Here is a 23,911-nt window from a genome sequence, read left to right as displayed (position 1 = left end):
AGCTTGTCCCAGAGTCCATTCGGACGGCCCCCATTCGGACCTTATTTAACTGTATTTAACCATTATATGGACAAGTTTAAAATAGCTCTTTGCAAAAACGGGCAAGTAAGTCTAAATAAGATTCTGACTTCCTAATCCTATCCAACAGACCCAATACTTCTGTTAAACACACTTCTAAGTTCTACTGGTAGATTCTACATGTAGAACTGTTCTCATTGAGTGTAAATTTGACATACACTATGCCAGTTTCTTTCAAAAGAAAAATCATTTAGTTTTAATTTCCAATATACCTCGCATCTGTTTATAGCTGCTATATCCCAAAATATTGGTATGTCGAAAGTAGAAAGACGTGTGTACACCGGTATGCGTTTGTTTACCTCCACAGCAACAAGCAAACCTACACAGGAATTCGTGACGTTTTACACACCCGGAAGTAAAGATTCGTCACTGATTCCAGTGTGTATTGCATCTGTCAGTTTCTTCTACATCCTCTGTGATTAGTACAATTGTATTATAAAAATGGGTGACAACATTATCAAGTTGTACTTGTCATCAGTTGTTAGCAATGCAACGGTAGGTTTTTGTCTTTAAAAAATTCCATTTTATCCAACAAAACTTGGTGCAGCATGACATGGTGGATGAGTTGTTACTTCCTTATATGGTAAAGTCACAAGTTAGGCAACAGTTTATCTATATGCAATCCTAAATTCGTTCTATGCTTTATCATGCACCATATTCATTATTTAGAAAAAGAGACCTAAAACTCTTCTACCAGAGAGAAAATTGAGAGATAATCTCCAATATCTACAGTGGGTAGTCGAACTTATCCGACGTATACAGTTTGTTATCCCTCGCCGATGAAATCGGGAGGGGGGTATTGAAATGGCGTTGTCCGTCGGTCACGTCCGTCCACAGCCATTTCTCAGTAACTATCAGGTAGAATTTCATGAAACTTGAAATAAACATGCACCAACATAATGCGATGATGCCCGTCAAGTTTTTTTTTTGATTGGTCAATTTTCCTTAGAGTTATTGCCCTTGATTTAATGAAAAATGCCCAAAAATGTCCGTCCACAGCCATTTCTCAGTAACTATTTGGTAGAATTTCATAAAACTTGAAATAAACATGCACTAACATACTGTTATGATGCCCGTCAAGTTTTTTTTGATTGCTCATTTTCCCTTAGAGCTATTGCCCTTGATTTAATGAAAAATCCACGTCTGCAGCCATTTCTCAGTAACAAGCTGGTAGAATTTCATGAAACTTGAAATAAATATGAACTAACTTACTTTGATGATGCCTGTCATTTTTTTTTAATTGGTCAATTTTCCTTAGAGTTATTGCCCTTTATTGTTTAAAAATCTAGTAGTATCTACAGATTTGTATGTAACAAACCAACCAATTGGTAGAATTTCATTAAACTTCTTTCATTCTTTTCCATGAACATTTATTATAAATTTTTTTTTTTTCAAACCTTCCATGAATATTTATCAACATGCAAAGTTGTACCGCTCCCCAACCTCACTCCTCCACCCAGTCATGCCCACCACCTCAAGCATGCATCCCCCCCCCCCCCCCCCCCCCCCCAATTTTTTTTTATTTTTAATTTTCCATAAATATTTATAATCAACATGTGATGTTTTGTACCCTCATCCAGTCACCCCTGCTCGCTTCCCCCCCCCCCCCCCCCCCCCCCCCCCAAAAAAAAAAAAAATAGCAGTCATTTTCTGTTAAATTGATTTTGACTAATGAAATTATTTACAAGTAGATATACATGTATCCGAATTCAGTCGTTTAATATAATTTAGCAAAGAGCTATAAAAATAAAAAATCGGCAACTTGAAAGGCATATATAGAGCAAATCTCGCCAACATCATATTGTAACTGAATGAGATCTCGTTTTACTGGTGTATGAAACAGACAGCAGAAGGATAAAATTTGTGTCCATTGATTCTAACTTGTTAAATTTAGAAATAAAAATAGTTGAAAAATACCAATCTTCAAATGGTTTTTGAGTGTTTTTATTTGATAGAACAATATTTCAATAGTCAACATCTGAAGTCTGTGGACCCAAACAGGCCAGAATATAAGAAAAAGACACTCAGAAGGTACAGTGTAAGATACATACGTTATATTGAATGATACTCATTTCCAGTAAATTCCACAAGGCCAAATGAAGTTGCAAAATTTTGTTTTTCATGTTTTTCAACAGAACGTTCTATAAGAAATGGCTTAATGAACAATTCAATAAGAAATTTTGTATAAAAGTAAAATATTTCATATTTGACAGATCTGATAGGTGGAATTTTTAAAACTTATTACTTTCAGTTTCTAAAAGTTTTAACTTTTTTAAGAAAAGATACATCTATCCAATGATTTTATATCAAAATCAATCAATGCAAAAAAGAAAAAGAACATTACAGTAGCACTTTATTTTGAAACATGAAAAACTATATATAGATATTGTAAAACATTGAAAAACAAAGTGATGTCATTAAATAACCAAGAACAAACAAAAATATATTGATTAAGTACAGACACGAACATTAACCTTAGTACATATGGGTCAAACATAAATGGTTTTAGCTTACAAAAATACAACATATTTTTGATCATATTTAGCATTACCCTTTCTGTAACAAAAGAAAAGTCACGAACACACATATATGTGTATGTATGTATATTAGGGCTGGGACGATTTCAAAATTTTGAAACCAGTTAATCTTTTGTAAGAAACCGAACCGAACCGGTTAATTGGCCGCCATATTGAAAATGCTGTTTTCATTCCTGACGACTGTATCAAGGTTCTTCCAGCAGCTGATTACATTATAGGAAGTTATTTGTTTTAGATAGATTTATTAGTGAAATATTCATGATATTAGTTCTACATAAATTTGAGACCAGTATAGTCTTGTGTTTTGCGAGGGGTAAATAGTAAAAATAAATTCAAACAAATGACTTTCTTATAGCACCTTTTTCTTACAATAGCACAATAACAAAGAGCAGGAACTTAACATACGTAATAGGAAGTACATCATAACGTTTCAAAAACAGACCCAACGTAATAGTTCCTGTTTTGTTTTATCATCTGCAGTGAAACTTTGTTGTTTTCGTAAAATAACTTTTTTTGAATCGGGGAAATATATTGTAAGAAACAAAGAGGAACTATGGCAGTATTTTGATTTTTATCTGGTTTTATGTAAAATCACAATTACTACAAAGATGTACAAGATACAAGAATCTTTATTTTGAGTCGGATGTTTTAACAATGTAACATTAGCATTAGTAATAAGCTATTTGCCGAGATGTAGTTTGTTATACGTCATTAAGAGCATGAGAGTCATCTTACGTCTTGGGGTTAAAGATGGTGTTTTTCAACACCGATGAAATCACCAGAAATTCCAGTCTGGTGTGCAAGAAAAATGCATCGACATTAATATTTGCAGAATGTATTTCTTGTGTTATGTGCAGTATATATATCCTATGCATATGCATATATTATTACATTAAATGCATGTAAGTAATCTCTGTATTACTCACCTACAGTGAAGTAGCTGTATATTTAGATGTGTAATAAAAATGTTATTTTTTTATTACAGTTGAGGAAACATCAGCAACATATAATGGATTATTTAACTTCAAGAAAAATTCCTTTCGAACAAATAGATATTTCTGACCCAACTAAAGAGGATGACAAGCAATTTATGAGAGAAAATGCAAAATCACCTTCAGGAAAAACACCATTACCTCCACAGGTGTTTTACGGAGGTGAATACCTTGGAGTAAGTACAAAACTAGCAAATTAATTCTAGAGGCAGATCAGGACTTTGATTTAGACAGGCAGATTGTAACAGTCCAGAGATCTGGCGGTGTACTGATTTCGAAATTTTAACAGATATGTTTGTAAAACTTCAACAAAAATTCAGAATTTTATGTAGGGAAAACTACATTTTGGGTTTTAAAATTTCACTAAGGGAACCTTTAAAATTTTAAAAGGTCTGGACACCGTTAAAATAATGATATAAAATAATAAAGTAAGAGCTGAAATTTATGAAAAAACACATTTCGGATTTAGTGGATCAACATGTCTAAACAGTTGTTAGAAAGGTCATTTTGATTGGATTATATGTAATAGGGAAAAGTCCAAATAAATCCATTAACTAATTTGTCATAAAAATGAAACACCAACAGCTTGATTGCTTCAGCAAAAATGTCGTACGAATAGTGCAAGTGGTCACTGACAATTCCTTTTTATATGCCTGTTTTAAAAAACGGACGTATTATGTGATGGCATGTGCGTCTGTCTATCTGTCAGTCCAAACAAACTAGAGAACATTTGTTGGGTACTGAGTACAATAGGTGATGGTAAGTTCTATTCATTCTGTACTGCTTATTGGGTCAAGGTCACGCAGACCTTGCAACTAAGAACGTTTTGACCTACAGTCCTGAAAACATAGGATGATTGCCTGTGGTCAGTAGATGAACTGTATTGTTTTTAGGGGATCAGTAGGACAAAGCTCAAAGTTACAGTAATCTGAAAAACTGAAGATCATTTCTACTTTAAGATGTGTTTGGCTGTCAAACTTCTTAGGATGATTGCCTGGAGTCAGTAGATGATTTCTGGAGTTTCTGAGGTTATTTGGTGAAAAGCCAAAGTCACACCATACAGAATTGCATACACACTAGCCTTCAGCATGCCATCATAGTGGTTGGGGCATATGTGTTTTACAAACAGCTCTTAGTGATCTTTACTTTGCTGAAAATAGTCATAATTCAGTATTAGAAATTTTAAGCATATAGGGGTGATGTAGGTACATTCAAATTAGCTATTGTTTTATACTTACAGTTGTAACATTTATAATGTTGCATTACCCGATTATTGTCTGATAATATTGATTGAACATTTCTATTTCAGGATTATGACCAGTTTTCTGAGGCTCTTGAAGATGAAGCCGGTGATGCTTTCTTTAAACTTGCCCCAAAAACAGAAGTATCACAGGCACAGGTGGAAGTGACAGGGGTTTGTATTTCAGTTTGTTTGGTATATTTATGATGTTTTATCTCAGGGAAATATATTAGTGATGTTCTATCTCAAAAAATATATTTATAAAGTTCTATCTGCCAGAAATGTATTTATAAAGTTCTGTTCTGTTCTGTCTCAGAGCACAGAAAGAAGTGATGTACATACGATACAGTATGGGTCCATGAGCCATATACTTTTAAATATATTGTTTAGAATGATAATTTTTGGGGGGAAATAAATGCCAAAAAGTCATTTTGAATATGTTTTGCCCCTGTGACAATGAGCCATTGCTAGGTATATTACTGCCACCTGTGTTCCGTCTCAGGGAAGTATATTTATGATGTTTTGGCTCGTGGAGGGTGGGTGGGGGGAGGCGGAGTATTTTTATGCTGTTCTGTCTCTGGGAAGGACATTTTAGTGACAGTATTTTGGTAAAAAGTATGAAATTCTTTCAAAATTGTTGAAAACACAATTCTGCAGTGGAGGACAATTGTGTATAAGTTTCTGCAGTGTTATTCTGTAAATTACAAAATCAGTGTACTAAAAGTAGTAAAGAATCAAGGCTTTTAGAAGAGGTTTTTAATTTTTTACGACTATTCAATACTAGATTTTACTGCTTTCATTATTTCTCAGTGTTATATCTATAATTAAATGTATAAGATCCTTTGGAATCTGAGAATGCAGCCAAGCAAAATCATAGTAGACTTGGTTTAATTGTGTTTGTTCATGAGAGGTAATGAAATTTGCACCACTCGAAACCACAACCACTCCAACTAGCAAACAGAATTCTATTACAGTAAAATTCAATGTGCCAAAGGACCAGAAAATATAGCACCCCAACTACAAACAAGTGGATTCAATCAGATGAATATTAAGGAAGCAGTTTTTAGTTCAACTATACGAAGTATGGAGAGCTGTCCTACTCGCCCCGACATCAAAGTATTTTTTATACAGACTCAAACTATTGTGCAATATCTTCATCCACCATTGGAGTCATTAAACACTCCTATGACGGCTCCAGTTTCCTCAGTTGTGCCCAGTTTCACTATCCAGCATCGAAATAGTCGAGCGCGCTGTCTCCTGTGACAGCTCTTGTTTTTCTCTTTCTTTTGCTACTTTGCAAACTGAGTGCCATTCTGGATTGTGAAGACAGCTTGTAGCCTGTTGTGTTACTCTCCTGTCCAGAACTAGATCTTACATAGTCTACATTGTGATCTTTATATGAGCCGTGCCATGAGAAAACATCGTGGGTTTGCGACCAGCATGGATCCAGACCAGCCTGCGCATCCACGCAGTCTGGTCAGGATCCATGCTGTTCGCTTTCAAAGAATATTTTTATTAGAGAAACCATTAGCGAACAGCATGGATCCTGACCAGACTGGATCCTTGCTGGTCACAAACCCACTATGTTGGTTTTCTCATGGCACGGCTCAAATTATGGTTTTAAACTTCAAACTTTAGGTTGTGCAGCCAGTACTTCAAAGAAATTACCACTGTTGTGAGCCTGTCTATAACTTGCTTGTTTTTATCATTGCTAATTTATCCTGACTTTGCTTCAAGTACGGCTAGAACCAGCCACAATTATTCTTGCAATCTTTCCACGAACCAGCCACAATTATTCTGGCAGTCTTTCCAAATGTCTATCCTTTTACTTTACCTCGTATTGACCATCCCATGATATTTTACCCCTCTGTTTAGGAGGAGGAAGAGGGAGAAGAAAAAAACAAGGTAGTGGTATTACTCTGGTGTCAATATGTTCCACATGGGCCCCTCATGCTCACCACAACTATGTATACACTTTGCACCTGTGTGTAATTAGAAAACCAGTTTCGGGGACTGCAGTAGAGAAAATTAGGTGCCTTCCAGTAGAGGACTTTGTATTACATGGCAATACTTCATTCACTTGTTTAACTAAGGCCTTTGCAAAAGGGTTGGGTTATAAAACTTATATGTTGTAACTAAATATTAAAAGTTTTTCTTGTTGTAAATTGAATCTAAGGCTATAAAGCTGAGCTTGGAGACCAGTCTCAAAATACAAGCCATACTTGGTTGTTTTTGAAATTAACCAATGACAAAGTTGCATTCTGAGATTGGTCTCCAGTCACTACTTTATAACCTTAAGTACAGTACCGGTAATCTTCCCATGTGGAACATACATGTAAGGACAAGCAAGAAATACAGTTTCAGTTTTGAAATACATGTATGTTAAGTTAGAGTCTGCTTGTAGTTTAAGGGTGCACAGTTCAGTAGTGTTCAGACTTTTTACTGTAACATTTTGGAATGCAGGGTATGTGTTTATAGTAATGACGTAATATTGTATAGATAAATTTCTTTAACAGAAATTTTTTTTTTAAGTGCACTTAAGATGGTGCTGCAACTTTTGGTAAATATAGGCACACCCATTTTGAAAAAAAAAATACTGGTGTACACACCTTGTTTATGTCCTGCTTCATTACTATCATAGATATATCGGCACACCCATTTTGAAAAAAAAAAAATACTGGTGGACACAGCTTGTTTATGTCCTGCTTCAGTACTATCATAGATATATCGGCACACCGATTTTGAAAAAAAAAAATACTGGTGGACACACCTTGTTTATGTCCTGCTTCAGTACTATCATAGATATATCGGCACACCCATTTTGAAAAAAAAAAAATACTGGTGGACACACCTTGCTTATGTCCTGCTTCAGTACTATCATAGATATATCGGCACACCCATTTTGAAAAAAAAAAAATACTGGTGGACACACCTTGTTTATGTCCTGCTTTGGTACTGTCATAGATATATCGGCACACCCATTTTGAAAAAAAAAAATACTGGTGGACACACCTTGTTTATGTCCTGCTTCGGTACTGTCATAGATATATCGGCACACCCATTTTGAAAAAAAAAAATACTGGTGGACACACCTTGTTTATGTCCTGCTTCGGTACTGTCATAGATATATCGGCACACCCATTTTGAAAAAAAAAATACTGGTGGATACACCTTGTTTATGTCCTGCTTCGGTACTGTCATAGATATATCGGCACGCCCATTTTGAAAAAAAAAGATACTGGTGGACACACCTTGTTTATGTCCTGCTTCAGTACTGTCATAGATATATCGGCACACCCATTTTGAAAAAAAAAATACTGGTGGACACACCTTGTTTATGTCCTGCTTCAGTACTGTCATAGATATATCGGCACACCCATTTTGAAAAAAAAAATAACTGGTGGACAACACCTTGTTTATGTCCTGCTTCAGTACTGTCATAGATATATCGGCACACCCATTTTGCAAAAAAAAAAACTGGTGGACACACCTTGTTTATGTCCTGCTTCAGTACTGTCATAGATATATCGGCACACCCATTTTGCAAAAAAAAATACTGGTGGACACACCTTGTTTATGTCCTGCTTCAGTACTGTCATAGATATATCGGCACACCCATTTTGAAAAAAAAAAAATACTGGTGGACACACCTTGTTATGTCCTGCTTTCAGTACTGTCATAGATATATCGGCACACCCATTTTGAAAAAAAAAAATACTGGTGGACACACCTTGTTTATGTCCTGCTTCAGTACTGTCATAGATATATCGGCACACCCATTTTGAAAAAAAAAATACTGGTGGACACACCTTGTTTATGTCCTGCTTCAGTACTGTCATAGATATATCGGCACACCCATTTTGAAAAAAAAAAATACTGGTGGACACACCTTGTTTATGTCCTGCTTCAGTACTGTCATAGATATATCGGCACACCCATTTTGAAAAAAAAAAATACTGGTGGACACACCTTGTTTATGTCCTGCTTCAGTACTGTCATAGATATATCGGCACACCCATTTTGAAAAAAAAAAATACTGGTGGACACACCTTGTTTATGTCCTGCTTCAGTACTATCATAGATATTTCTGCTGTATTTATGTCCTGCTTCAGTACTGTCATAGGTATTTCTACTGTATTGTTTATGTCCTGCTTCAGTACTGTCATAGATATTTCTACTGTATTGTTTATGTCCTGCTTCAGTACTATCATAGATATTTCTACTGTATTGTTTATGTCCTGCTTTCAGTACTGTCATAGATTTTCTTTTACTGTATTGTTTATGTCCTGCTTCAGTACTGTCATAGATATTTCTACTGTATTGTTTATGTCCTGCTTCAGTACTGTCATAGATATTTCTACTGTATTGTTTATGTCCTGCTTCAGTACTGTCATAGATATTTCTACTGTATTGTTTATGTCCTGCTTCAGTACTGTCATAGATATTTCTACTGTATTGTTTATGTCCTGCTTCAGTACTGTCATAGATATTTCTGCTGTATTTATGTCCTGCTTCAGTACTGTCATAGATATTTCTACTGTATTGTTTATGTCCTGCTTCAGTACTATCATAGATATTTCTACTGTATTGTTTATGTCCTGCTTCAGTACTATCATAGATATTTCTACTGTATTTTTTATGTCCTGCTTCAGTACTATCATAGATATTTCTACTGTATTGTTTATGTCCTGCTTCAGTACTATCATAGATATTTCTACTGTATTGTTTATGTCCTGCTTCAGTACTATCATAGATATTTCTGCTGTATTTATGTCCTGCTTCAGTACTATCATAGATATTTCTGCTGTATTTATGTCCTGCTTCAGTACTATCATAGATATTTCTACTGTATTGTTTATGTCCTGCTTCAGTACTGTCATAGATATTTCTACTGTATTGTTTATGTCCTGCTTCAGTACTGTCATAGATATTTCTGCTGTATTTATGTCCTGCTTCAGTACTGTCATAGATATTTCTGCTGTATTTATGTCCTGCTTCAGTACTGTCATAGATACAGTACTGTCATAGATATTTCTGCTGTATTTATGTCCTGCTTCAGTACTGTCATAGATATTTCTGCTGTATTTATGTCCTGCTTCAGTACTGTCATAGATATTTCTGCTGTATTTATGTCCTGCTTCAGTACTGTCACAGATATTTCTACTGTATTTATGTCCTGCTTCAGTACTGTCACAGATATTTCTGTATTTATATTATTGATACAACTTTAAGGTAAATTTTACCAATTTGTCTTTGTGTTAAAGTAATCAGGAAAATTGTCAACACAATTGAATCAGCTTTTAAATTAGTCGTCACCTGTATTAATTAAGCTGCCATTTGCTTTAAGCTGCCAGACATCTTACTTCCCAAATTGACATAAATTTTAAAAGCCACTAGCTGCTTTAGCAATCAGACTTTTGCTCCCTTGACCAGCTGTTTAATACATTTTTTACTGTTTAATAGAATTAATTCTTAGAAGAATGATGCAGTATTCATGAATAAGGTGTACATTTCAGCTATTAACATACTGAATTTGTTATCTGTTTAATTTTTTCATTTCTTTATTTTTAAAAGAAACACAAAAAATAATATGAAAACAAGCAGTTGTGCAAAAGAGTGAATACACAATGCATGTTCATGTATTTCAAAACTGATTCTTGCATCATTCTGTCATGTTTAAATAGAAAAATGTAACAGAATGGCCTCCACAGCATGACTAGAGTTCATTTTGTGACCTAGAACCCAGCTTTAACTGTCCCTTTCTTACCTACCAAGTTTCAGGTAGCATGAGCTCCCTTCCAACCATTATCCAGTTCCATTTGTCCAGTATTGTTTCTAACCAAGCTTTGTACCATGTTTGAAGCATGAGCACAGTACAGAATTCAGAGCATGCCTGACTTACCAGTTCCTCAAGTACAACCAAGTACTGGATATCTTATACAATTAGCAGGATTATTTTTCTGCATTGATTGTACCAGTGACATTAAAGCACTCCCCAGTAAGTTCAAGGTTTAAAATCAGTAAAAAATCTCCCACTTGTAAACCTCAGCTTCCAAAGTTTAGACTCTTTGAATACAAAATATTATAAATGATTTTACCAAAATTTTGCATTTAGTTAGAAAAAATTAACTTTTTAAGCCCAATGTGTTGGTCGTGTTAAAGTCAAAAAATGGGCCCTTCCAAGATCATAGAAGATAAGTGTAATGGAAAGATTTTAGAAAAAACAATTACTTAAGCTCAGCTTTAGGTTGGGATTTGTTCAAACATTTGGACACTATTCCATTTATCAGATACTAGTATACGTTATAGGTATGAAGTTAATTAGTATGGAAAACATTTTTGCAAATAGAATATTCTGCATGATATACTGGTTTCGTGCATGAGCCAGATGTTCCGTGCGTGTGTTTACCATTGAACAACCTGCATGTGTTGAAAAGTGCAACAAAGTAAGTATTGTTACAAGTTAATATAACAAAAAGAAGTTGATTAAATACTAACAAAACTTATGTGTGACTGTATGAGCAAGAAAATATGTTGTGTTAATTAATTAGTTAAAGAACATTTTGAGGAACTGTATTTGTGTATTTGTGCCATTAACACATACTTAACTAACACTTTATTCATGTTTAATGTATTTCGAATATGTTTGGTTGTGTTGTAGATTAATTGACATATAGCGTGCACTTACATATTTTTGTACCATTATGTAACACTACATATCTATAGTTAATACAAACAAACCTTAATAGTGTTGAGAACAATGAAATGAACTGTACTGGGTATATTTTTATGCCCCCCTTCGAAGATACCCTTCGGGTATATTGTTTTGCAGCTGTCGGTCTGTCGTTGGTGGTTGGTCTGTCAGTCTGTATGTAGACCAGTCCGTTTCTGGATGATAACTCAAGAACGCTTGGGCCTAGGATCATGAAAGTTGATAGGATGGTTGGTCATAACCAGCAGATGACCCCTATAGATTTTGAGATCAGTAGGTCAAAGGTCAAGGTCACAGTGACCTAGAACAGTTAAATGGTTTCCGGATGATAACTCAAGAACACTTGGGCCTAGATTCATGAAAGTTGATAGGGAGGCTGGTCATGACCAGCAGATGACCCCTATTGATTTCGAGGTCAGTAGGTCTAAGGTCAAGGTCACAGTGACCAGGAACAGTTTAATGGTTTCCGGATGATAACTCAAGAACACTTGGACCTAGGATCACAAAAGTTAAAAGGGAGGTTGGTCCTGACCAGCAAATGACCCCTAAAGATTTTGAGGTCAGTAGGTGAAAGGTCAAGGTCACAGTGACCTGGAACAGTTAAAATGTGTCTGGATGATAACTTGAGAATGCTTGGGCCTAGGATCACGAAACTTAATAGGGAGGTTGATCATGACCAGCAGACGACCCCTATTGATTTTGAGGTCAATAGGTCAAAGGTCAAGGTCACTTTGACCAAGAACCGTAGAACTTTTGTGCACAGTGACCTAATAATTTCTGTCCCTTGTGCATTTACTGAATGCATCAAGGGGGGCATTTCGTGTTCTATGAGCTCTTGTTCTTCTTTCAGTGACAAAATAAGTGAGAGATGATTACATCTTTTTCAAACTAAGTTCAGAAATTATTTGTTAAACATTATTACTGTTCACACTATAATCAAACTGATCTGTAGCACGAATTTTGTTATTTCAGGAGGATGAAGAAAAACTAAAGGCAGATGAAGGAGAGAAAGAAACTGAAGACAAAGACAAAACTATAGAAGAAGTTGCTGAGGAAGATAGAAAGAAGGAAGAAGAAAAGAAAGAGGATGTAAAGAAGGATGAAACTGATGCTAAGAAGGATGCAGAGAAGAAAGAGGAAGAAAAGAAAGAAGAAAAAGTTGAAGAAGAGAAGAAAGACAAACCACTAGTGTTCAAAATGAAAAAAGATTATGATGAGGCCGAAGATGAAGATCCTTGGGCAGCTTTCGAAACAACAGAAGAAGAAACAAAAGATGAAGCTAAGGAAGAGGAAGCCAAGAAAGATGACAAGGAAAAAGAAACTAAAACAGAAGAAAAGAAAGAAGACGATAAAGAAACTAAAGGTAAAAAAGAGGAAGAAAAAGCTGAAACAGCTTCTGATATAAAAAAGCCTTTGGTGTTTAAGATGAAAAAAGACTATGATGAAGATGAAGAGGAAGACCCATGGGCAGCTTTTGAAACAAATGAAGAAGAAGTTAAAGAGGAAAGTAAAGAGGAAGAGCCTAAGAAAGGTGATGAGGATAGCAAAAAAGATGAGAAAAAAGAAGAGGTCAAAGAAGAAAGCAAAGCAGAGGAAGAAAAGAAAACTGAAGAATCTGAAGATTTAAAGAAACCTCTTGTTTTTAAGAGGAAAAAGGACTATGATGAGGATGCCGAGGAAGATCCTTGGGCAGCTTTTGAATCTACAGAGGAAGAGAAAAAAGAAGCAGAAAACAAGGAAGAGAGCAAGGAAGAAAAGGTGAAAGAAGAAGCAAAATCAAAAGAATCATCAACAGCTGAAGAAGTGACAGAAGAGAAAAAAGCTGAAGAAACTAAAGAAGAGAAAAAATCTGAAGAAACTAAAGAAGAGAAGAAAGAAGATGAAGCTGATGATAGCAAACCTGAGGAGAAAACAGAAGACTCAACAGGTGCCAAAATTGAAGATGATACAAAAGATTCATCAGCAAAGAAAGAAGACGAAAAAGAAGATTCCAAAGAGAAAACAGCAGAAGATGACACTACAGTTTCAAAAGATGAACAGAAATCAGAAGAAAAGAAAGAAGAGTCAAAAGAAACTGAAGAAAAAGAACAGACAAAGGATGAAGAAAAGAAGGAGGAAACAAAAGTAGAAGAAAAGGGTGAAGAACCAAAACCAGAAGAAAAGACAGAGGAACCTAAAGCAGAAGAGGAGAAAAAAGCTGATGATGATGATGATGAAGAAGATTTCTGGGCCACTTTGGTAGATATGACTTTCCTGCATGCACTAGATGTGCTGTGGAACCAAAATTTTATTTCATTAACAGTTTATTGAATGGTAACAAGAATCACTTATCATGCTTCTTTAGCCAACCCAAATTAATAGGAATACATTTCACATCAGCCATAAAATATTTTTTCCTGTTTTAACACTAGTTTATGTGTATAAGGTAGTGTTCAATTTTTTATGGTTGCGAAATAAGAATGCAAAAGGTCCTAAATTGTTTTTAGCTCACCAGTCACAAAGTGACAAGGTGAGCTTTTGTGATCACATGGCGTCTGTCTGTTCGTGTGTGCGTGCGTCCTTTGCTTGTGACCACTCTAGAGGTTACATTTTTCATGGGATCTTTATGAAAGTTGGTCAGAATGTTTATCTTGATGATATCTAGTTCAGTTTCAAAACTGGATCTCGTGCGGTCCAAAACTAGGTCAGTAGGTCTAAAAATAGAAAAACCTTGTGACCTCCCTAGAGGCCAAATTTTTCAATGGAACTTCATGAAAATTGGTCAGAATGTTCACCTTGATAATATCTAGGTCAGGTTCGAAACTGGGCCACATGCGGTCAAAAACTAGGTCAGTAGATCTAAAAATAGAAAAACCTTATGACCTCTCTAGAGGCCACACTTTTCAGTGGATCTTCATGAAATTTGGTCTGAATGTTCACCTTGATGATATCTAGGTCAAGTTTGAAAGTGAGTCACGTGCGGTCAAAAACTAGGTCATTAGATCTAAAAATAGAAAAACATTGTGACCTCTCTAGAGGCCATATTTTTCAATGGATCTTCATGAAAATTGGTCAGAATGTTCACCTTGATGACATCTAGGTCAAGTTCGAAAGTGGGTCACGTGCGATCAAAAACTAGGTCAGTAGATCTAAAAATAGTAAAACCTTGTGACCTCTCTAGAGGCCATACTTTGCCTGAGATCTTCATGAAAATTGGTGAGAATGTTCACCTTGATGATATCTAGGTCAGTTTAGAAGCTGGGTCACGTGCCTTCAAAAACTAGGTCATAAGGTCAAATAATAGAAAAACCTTGTGACCTCCCTAGAGGCCATATTTTTTAAATGGATCTTCATGAAAATTGGTCAGAATTTTTATCTCGATGATATCTAGGTCAAGTTCAAAACTGGGTCACATGAGCTCAAAAACTAGGTCACTATGTGAAATAATGATGTCATACTCACAATTGGGTCATGTTGGGACAGGTGAGCGATTCAGGACCATCATGGTCCTCTTGTTTTTTAGCTCACCAGTCACAAGGTGACAAGGTGAGCTTTTGTGATCGCACCGCGTCCGTCGTCCGTGTGTGTGTGTGCCTCCGTCCGTAAACTTTTGCTTGTGACCACTCTAGAGGTCACATTTTGCATTGGATCTTTATGAAAGTTGTTCAGAATGTTCACCTTGATGATATCTAGGTCAAGTTTGAAACTGGATCACGTGGGGTCAAAAACTAGGTCAGTAGGTCAAATAATAGAAAAACCTTGTGACCTCCCAAGAGGCCATATTTTTCAATGGATCTTCATGAAAAATGGTCAGAATGTTCACTTTGATGATACCTAGTTCAAGTTCGAAACTGTGTCAACTGCCTTCAAAAACTAGGTCAGTAGGTCAAATAATAGAAAAACCTTGTGACCTCTCTAGAGGCGATATTTTTATCTGTATGAAAGTTGGTCTGAATATTCATCTTGATGATATCTAGGTCAGGTTCAAAACTGGGTCAACTGCAATCAAAAACTAGGTCAGTAGGTCTATGTCATCCGTGTGTCCGTGCGTAAACTTTTGCTTGTGACCACTTTAGTTTAAGATCCAGCCTTGAAATTTGGATGACATGTACAGTTTTGCACACCAATCTTTAAACTGTCTTTCAGTGACCATAAATGTGACCTACTGATCTACTTTCTAATATTTTAGCATCAGTTTGGCATTTGAAACATGTGGTTTAATATCCTCAGGTGAGCGATTCAGGGTCATCATGACCCTTTTGTTTCTAAGATGTAAAACCATCCCTCCTTGACTAGCAATAAATTTGAGTTTAAACATTTACGTAATCTTGTATTTTAAAGATTTGTTACTTTCTGATGCACCTATTAAAACAAGGAGTAAGTTATAAAACAAAATTTAGAATTATTTGCTTTTGTGTGCACTTGCTGATATTTAACATCAATAATGAAACTTCAGTGAAACATGCTTAAAGTTTACTGTCTATATATTATTTTAGTCATAGCATGAGACTTTTTCAGCTTTTAAGTTGCTGTGTGAGTCATTTAATTTTTTGTTTCAATCCCTGGTATTTGTTTTGATTGACCAAAGCATGGACTTTGAGACTGTAATATTTAAATGCTTTAGACCACCTTTTTCTTTCTACATTGGAAGATATTTATATAACTGTGTGTTTGAAACTTTAAAGATTGACTGAATGAAAAGGCCCGCAACTTGTGAAGGAAGGGCTTTAATATAATTATGTTATTTTATAGTTATTGTATCATAACTGTATTATCAGAATGATTTCATAAAGTGCATGTAGGGAAAAAAGTTAGTCACTAGGTTGTGGTGAAACTTGTGGTATAATATGTATTTATAATTTGTAATTTGTAAATCAAACAGGAATACAGAGTCAGGGTTATGATACACCAGTCCTGTTTACTGAAGCATTTTATTTTTCTGTTGCGAAGATTTGGAATGCATAATTTAACCGGTATCAAAATTATCTCTGATGTGAATGTGTATTTTTCACTGAGTATTTTGTTTATATTACAACTGTCAACATAAGGAAGTTTTGAAATCAAATGTTTTCAAAACCATGCATGTAAAGTTAGTTTGTCATATATTTTGATGATTAAGAGCTGTTCAACATATAACTCGGCTTTTTTTTCTTCTTTTGCTTCAAAAAAAAAATAGTTGTATTAATGGAATCTATATTCATCAGTATATAATTTATAAAAACTATAACTTTTGACATTTTCGCATCACTGAAAGTACAAATTGTAGAAAAGAGTTGATGTAATTAAGGTTATTAAAGTTTTTTCTTTACTTCACTAAGTGATAGATGACATACATCATTCATCAGGATGTGAATATTTATAAACTTTGTTCTTTCTGTTCTCAAAATTATGGTTGTTTTAGTCAGTACATGATACATTGTACATGTACTTTAAGACACAAGTTTAATCTCCAGGTGTGACATTGTGTATGTCTTTTGTCTGGCACCTTTGAGTCATGTTGAGAAGTTATCAGTTTTAGGACATGCATATCCTACTAGTTGGGTTTACTGACTGTCTTGTTATAAGTAAAAAAACTGCTAAAAAACGACTTTTTTACCCATTCAAAATACAAAAATGCTAGTATGCATGCTATTCTTCATAGGAACCATGTTACAGTTGTGTCTGTTGATTTAAAGTAAAGATTTCTCTCTCTCTCTCATGTGTTGGGGTTGGAAGCTTTCTCCATTGCTCAGTCCTTCTGGTCAGATTACTCTGTGTCTGTACTGGTAGAGGAATTTGGGTGGTTGGCACCTTTGAAAACGTTTATCATGAAAAGGGTGCAGTGTTAATCAGGTATAATAATGATAATACGGTAATTGCTGTTTTATAGATAATATTTATACGCATAATATATTATTGAGTTAGTTTTTAAGACAATATTTAAGTTGTAGCCTAATAATACTAGATAAATTTAAGTTAAGCAACTTTGACTTATACTTGATGTAGCATGGTTCAGTAAGATGGATTTTTATGTGCCGCCGAAGGTGGGCATATTAAAATCGCACTGTCCATCCGCCTGTGTATATTCTTATCTGGGCTGTATCTCTGCCATCCATAAATGGATTTTGAAATAACTTGGCATAAATGTTCACCATAATGAGAAGACGTGTCATGCGCAAGACCCAGACCCCTAGCTCCAAAGTCGGTGTCACACTTAGAGGTCAAAGGTTATAACTGGGTCTGTTTTGTGTCCGGTCCATAACTCTGCCATCCTTGAAGGGATTTTTAAATAACTTGGCATAAATGTTCACCATAATGTGACGATGTGTCATGCGCAGACTCCTAGCTCCAAGGTCAAGTCACACTTAGAGGTCAAAGGTTAACAGGGTCTGTTTCGTGTATGGTCCATAACTCTGCCATCCATGAAGGGATTTTGAAATAGCATGGCATAAATGTTTACCATAATAATTAGACGATATGTCTTGCGCAGACCCTAGCTCCAAGGTCAAGGTCAGACTTAGAAGTCAAAGATTACAGGGTCTGTTTCATGTCCGGTTCACTCTGCCATTCATCGAGGGATTTTGTAATTACTTGGCATAAATGTTTCCAATAATGAGACGACATGTCTTGCGCAAGATCCAGACCCCTAGCTCTAAAGGGTAATATGATCTGTTTCTTGTTCAGTCCATAACTCTGCCATCGATGAAGGGATTTTAAAATTACTTGGCATAAATGCTTGGGGCATTTGTCACTTATATGACAGCTCTTGTTAATTGTGATAATTCTCAAAAAATTGTAGGTCAACTGTATACAGTTGAGTTTGAAGCTGAGCCATTTTTGCATGGGATTTTTAATTGCATATAGGAATGTAGTGCTATTTTCATGTATATGTATAACATAAAACTATGGTATTCAACAAATAAAATGAATGTACAATTTGTACAAATATTACACAATGTGTTAATTTGTCATTCTATTCTGCCTTCTATTCCAGAAATGTTCGAAATTGGTAACAATCACTACTCCATCTTATCTATTTAATTTGTAGCTAATACAATGGTTTTATTTATCAAATTAGTGTAGCAGTTCCTGTAAAAATGAATGTTAAATTATACGGCTTGATTTTGATGTTTTTTATTCTAAATTGCAACATATTTGTGTAATTTTCATCTGTACCATTCTAAATCTATTTTATGCAGTTATACAACAACTTGACTCCATAAACTTAATAACATTTGATACAATGTTTTGATTTTTGTAGGGTAAAGACGACTAAATATGGAACACGGTGCTGTCCAAAATTTCACATACATTCAAATGGTATGTATGCTATCATGTTTTTTACTGACTTAAGCGTATATAGTAGTCAATAAACCTGCTATAATATTATGTTCTATGTAAAATTAACAACCTTTTGAGAGCTATAACACATAGCCAGGCCCATTTTAAAAAAGGAGCACTAACCTTATGTTCTTAAATAACCTATCAACTAAAAAAAAACACAGAGAAAAGTAGGGTGCATGTATCTTCTAAGGGAGATTTTTTGTCTTGAGAGCTCAACACTATAGGAATATCTCCCAAACTGACAGCTAAAATGTGGGTGTGAACATGTGTAATAAGGTTTGTTTACATTTCTATAAATGCAAAAAATCTTGAAAATGCTACCAAATTGTTGCCCGCCCGCTTAGCTCAATAGGGAGAGCGCAGACCTACGGATCTCGGGGTCGTGAATTTGAGCCCTGGGCGAGGCCTATGTTCTCTGTGACGATTTGATAAAAGATATTGTGCCTGAAATTATTTGTCCTCCACCTCTGATGCATGTGGGGAAGTTGGCAGTTACTTATGGAGAACAGGTTTTTACTGGTACAGAATCCAGAAACACTGGATAGGTTAACTGCCCACCGTTACATACCGGTAACTGAAATACTGTTGAAAAATGGCGTTAAACCCAAAACAAACAAACAAAAGCTACCAAAATGTCAAGTATCGGTCCACAATGGAACAAAAACAGGAACTGGCATAAAACATGAAAATGCCACGTAAACTGGGAAAATTGAGGATTTTTTCTTTCAGCCATTATCCGACTAGCCCGGAGGTGCTGTTTAATTACCTATTTAGTACTCTTGTACCTTAAGGGACTATAATAATGTAACTTTAAACATACTTGTAAAAAAAAATATGTATAAGCATGAGTTTAACATTTCAGGTTTACCATAAATATATAATACATAAAGGAGCAACTACACCTACAACCGGACCATTGGCCATCCAATCAGAACATACAGAGTCCTACAAAACTACTGCTGTTCTATAAATACTCGTGAAGATTAGTATGTCAAGAAGCATATGATTGGCCTGTACAAGAAACTTTTAAGTTAAATCGGCCAATCAGAGGAGGTGTTATTTTTATATTTTGTGGAAAAAAAGTGTAAAAAAAAATATTTGAATGATTTTATGCTGTTATGTAAAAAAAAAGGTACCAGATTTGCCCAAGATTGTGAAGCCTTTTTGAAATATGAAATTATAAGATACTGTTTTTCCAAATAACCTCTAAACTTTTGTATTTGTTTTACATTTAGTGGGAAATAACTTTACAGTCATATTTTCAGGAACATGAAGATGTTTATTCATTTGTATGCATTAACAGATTATACAAACATATTGTAAAATGCTTATCATATTTTAAACACCCATTATAATATAAATGTAAAATGTATCTTTTAAAGTGCCATTACAATATGATGTTTAGTTTTGTATACTTTTTGTGGCCTAGGAGAAGATGATAAATTGAATGAGTCATAGGAAGCTTACAATAAATGGACAAAGTGACACATGCCTTGGAAGAAAGATTTATGTTTGATGTTTCATATTTCGAGCTTAGTTAAATATTAGATCCCTTTATTTCTGCCACATTGTTTTAGTTTCAAATTTTGGAACATGTGGATCTTTGGGTAGCTAAATTCTTTAAAGATTGATGAAAAACCAGAGTGAAATGTCTTCTTTACAGTTTTAAGAACATCAAATCTGTAAACAGGCTAAATTTACATGTTTTTCATTTTATTATTTTGCCATCATTTTGTCGTACTGTTTCATAAAAATACATGTATAGATAATTATTTATCACCAGTACCAGTAATTATTTATGGACAGTTTACCATGGCAGAATGAAGGCCTATTATGAAAAAACTATTTCATTTAAAGCATTTTTATTTAAAGTTTAAAATTGTAAACATTGAATGCAGAAAAAGTCAGATGAAAGCACAAGTTTTAACAAGCCAGTTACTTGAGAATTACACAGGGAAGGCTCAATAACCGTACTAGTATTTATATAACAGTCACAAAGTTCTTAAAATTTCTTTCACAAACATAAAATAGACAAATAGTGATCCTCTGTAATGCAATAGTTTTTGTGGATGGGGTTAAATGAGATTTTGAAATGAAGTTACATGATGTAAGTTGCTCTAGATATGCAATAGTATTTGTACTTGATATTTGTGTGTATTTTATTACTTTTTTATCACTATATTATTGATCTATATACCTGTAACGATTACTTTCATATTTATTACTACGCCATGCATTTATGTATATATGGTATTACATGATGCGTATAACCGTGATAATTATAAGGTGAAAGATTTTTGGAAACAATTTTTTGTTATGTTTCGTGGTGCATTATATATTATGTAGGTATGTTTTTATTATGCGCGGTCAGATCTGTACATGTTGTTTCTAGACGTAATTATTGTCCCGCCTACTGTAACTTACCTGCATTCTTCCCTGTTCGCACCTTAAATAAATTCCTTTAGCAGAAGGCTAGATTAAATGTAGTAAACTGTTTGCAGTTTTCGTTAACATATTTCACATTTCTTATAGAAGTTAGAAATTAGGAAAGTAGATTTTTCACATGTTTTGAGGCACATTTTTCGTTACTAGTCAGTGTGTAATTCACATGGCACGTTCATTAGAATAAGTTTGTAGTGGGTGTTTTATTCCTCTCATTTTAAATAAATTATGCTGCTGCAACAGTCAATCAGACTAAAATTTATGTTTGTTTATCTTTTAAAAAATGAGTTTATAACATGACAGCCAAATGTGCATTGTTCTAGAGATTTTTTTTTCGACTCTAGAAGCTTTCAATGCATACACATTGAGAAAAGTTTTTAAGAATCTTGGAGGAGGATTTTATCATGAACAATGGTTACCTGAATATTAAAGTATTGTTTGTTTTGTTAAGATGTGTTCTTGTTTAAGTGTTGTTTTTGTTTATGCCAAAATTTATACTTTTACACCAATATTTTGTCTTTGAGATGAATTGCTAATTGGGAATACCTGTTGACCGTACTATTTTCTGATGTTATAAATGTTTTGGATTTTGTCTACAAACAAGAAAGAACTTACCTGAGATACATAAGTGATATATTTGATATTGATGGGGTGATTTCAGTCATTTTGAGCATCAAAATTTATTTGAATTTCAGTTTTGTTCAATTTATTAAATGTTTTTAGATATCTTAGTCATCATTAAATCAACATAACAATATGAAATTTTTGTTAAGTTAAAGAAAAACTATAGTTCTTACATTTGCAATCCAGCTGTCATAGTATTTCCAGAAATGACAGGGAACCAGTCTTATTCCTTAGTTTGTGCAATAATATCATTAATCAGTGCATAAGTTGTTGTTTCTAAGTTCTTTCCGATAACTTTGTATTTTATAGTTGTTTTGGTTTTCACGAAAGAAATATTCATATACTTTCATTGAAGTCAAATTTTGATAAAGGTATGTGTTCCTTGCATTAATGATCACCTATTCAGGGGTAAAATTGATTTTACTAAAATTTGTTGTATTTAGTCCCCAGAAACTTACCTTTCTTGCAAAACCTACAAAATAGTTTATGTATATGTATGAGTGCACCATAGTAATGGGAGTGTTCTTAAACAAGTTTATATTATATAAACAAGTTGTTACATTACTAACAGAAAATCATTACAGCTTAAGATACAGATTAATGTAGGGAGAACTTGGGAGGGTGTCTCCATGCTTGCCATAACTGGGTTTCAATTCAGCAGCTAACTGCCGTACATCTTTCTCTAATCTCTCTCGCAATATGTACAGTGTAACCCATCATTCCATACAATACCATTTATTTGTATTTACTCTAAATAAAAAATGTGATAACAAGTTTGTGTTTGTTTTTGTTTTTTTTGTTCTACAGTTTGTTTATTCTAGATTACTTAAGGTAGTTTGGAGCATAAATGGCCAAATCACTAGCTTGTCACTGCTCTGGGTTCAAACCTCGCACTGGGTAAAACACTTTCAGAGGAAGGGGTGTGCAGTTGGTTTACAGAAGGTTAATGGTTCTACACAGGTTCCCTCCTAGTGTTTAGTATAGTGATAAGTTAAAGGTGGAAAATGGCCATACAATCTTAACTTCCTGTATGTCTTAAAACAGTGTAGTACATTCGAAAGCAACAAGTAATGAAGCACACGGGTGTTTTCACATGATTTTTTTGCCGATATGCGATTAGCTTTTCGCATTTATGGAACACCATTTTGGCAGTATAGCTGGCATAGATAATTTTCAGGCAATTTATTCTTCTGTGTGATATATGGAGAAATGGTGACCTGAATTCCTCATTCATTATTTCATATAACTTATTCAAACTTTCAGCAATGATCAATATTGATACCTAGTTGTGCATAAGGGATTCTTTTTTAATAATTACTCTTTAATTAATCCCCCGCCATGGCGGAGGGATTATAGGAATGGTCTGCGTCCGTCCATCCTTCCGTCCTTCTGTCCGTAACAAAATCGTGTCCGGTCCATATCTCCTAAACCCCTTGAAGGATTTTCATGAAACTTGGGTCAAATGATCACCTCATCAAGACGATGTGCAGAACCCATGAGTCAGCCTTGTCGGTTCAAGGTCAAGGTCACAACTCAAGGTCAAAGGTTTGAGCCTGCCATTTTGTGTCCGCTCTATAACTCATAAACCCCTTGAAGGAATTTGATAAAACTTGGGTCAAATGATCACCTCATCAAGACGATGCGCAGAACCCACGAGTCAGCCATGCCGGCTCAAGGTCAAGGTCACAACTTAGGGTCAAAGGTTTTGAGCCTTCCGTTTTGTGTCAGCTCTTTATCTTCTAAACTCCTTGAAGGATTTTCATGAAACTTGGGTCAAATGATCACCTCATCAAGACGATGTGCAGAACCCATGGGTCAGCCTTGTCGGCTCAAGGTCAAGGTCACAACTCAAGGTCAAAGGTTTGAGCCTTCCATTTTGTGTCCGCTCTATATCTCCTAAACCCCTTGAAGGAATTTTATCAAACTTGGGTCAAATGATCACCTCATCAAGACGATGTGCAGAACCCATGAGTCAGTCATGCCG

General features: G+C 34.9%; 2 protein-coding genes across 4 annotated transcripts in view; one reads left to right on the top strand and one right to left on the bottom strand.

Moving 5' to 3' along the window:
- The window catches only part of LOC123552519 (lebercilin-like), a 31,233-nt gene extending 30,801 nt beyond the window's left edge, over positions 1-432 (bottom strand). For 2 of the 3 annotated variants that reach the window (XM_053542036.1, XM_053542037.1), the window contains exon 1: positions 291-432. The gene's annotated coding sequence lies outside the window, so the exon portion shown is untranslated. The remainder of the gene's footprint in view (positions 1-290) is intronic. The other variant, XM_053542038.1, reaches the window with a different exon arrangement.
- On the top strand, positions 414-22,700 carry LOC123552522 (glutamic acid-rich protein-like). Its single transcript, XM_045342238.2, has 7 exons — positions 414-573; positions 3,601-3,783; positions 4,917-5,021; positions 6,723-6,755; positions 12,532-13,797; positions 18,779-18,837; positions 19,724-22,700. The coding sequence occupies exons 1-6, from the start codon at positions 520-522 to the stop codon at positions 18,791-18,793; spliced, it is 1,656 nt and encodes a 551-aa protein (XP_045198173.2). The 5' UTR covers positions 414-519; the 3' UTR covers positions 18,794-18,837; positions 19,724-22,700.
- Positions 22,701-23,911: the final 1,211 nt, after the last annotated feature.

The sequence above is a fragment of the Mercenaria mercenaria genome, chromosome 4, assembly GCF_021730395.1.
Source record: "Mercenaria mercenaria strain notata chromosome 4, MADL_Memer_1, whole genome shotgun sequence".
Lineage (NCBI taxonomy): Eukaryota > Metazoa > Mollusca > Bivalvia > Venerida > Veneridae > Mercenaria > Mercenaria mercenaria.
The sequence above is the reverse complement of the archived record's forward strand: the minus strand, read 5'-3'. Positions and strand labels throughout refer to the sequence as shown.

What these genes read in the sequence shown, in the direction of transcription:
- LOC123552522 (XM_045342238.2), top strand. Translation starts at nt 520, where the DNA reads ATGGGTGACAACATTATCAAGTTGTACTTGTCATCAGTTGTTAGCAAT. An exon ending in CACAGGTGGAAGTGACAGGG is followed by an intron (nt 5,022 to 6,722) that starts GTTTGTATTTCA and finishes CCCTCTGTTTAG; the next exon opens with GAGGAGGAAGAGGGAGAAGA. An exon ending in GAGAAGAAAAAAACAAGGTA is followed by an intron (nt 6,756 to 12,531) that starts GTGGTATTACTC and finishes TTGTTATTTCAG; the next exon opens with GAGGATGAAGAAAAACTAAA.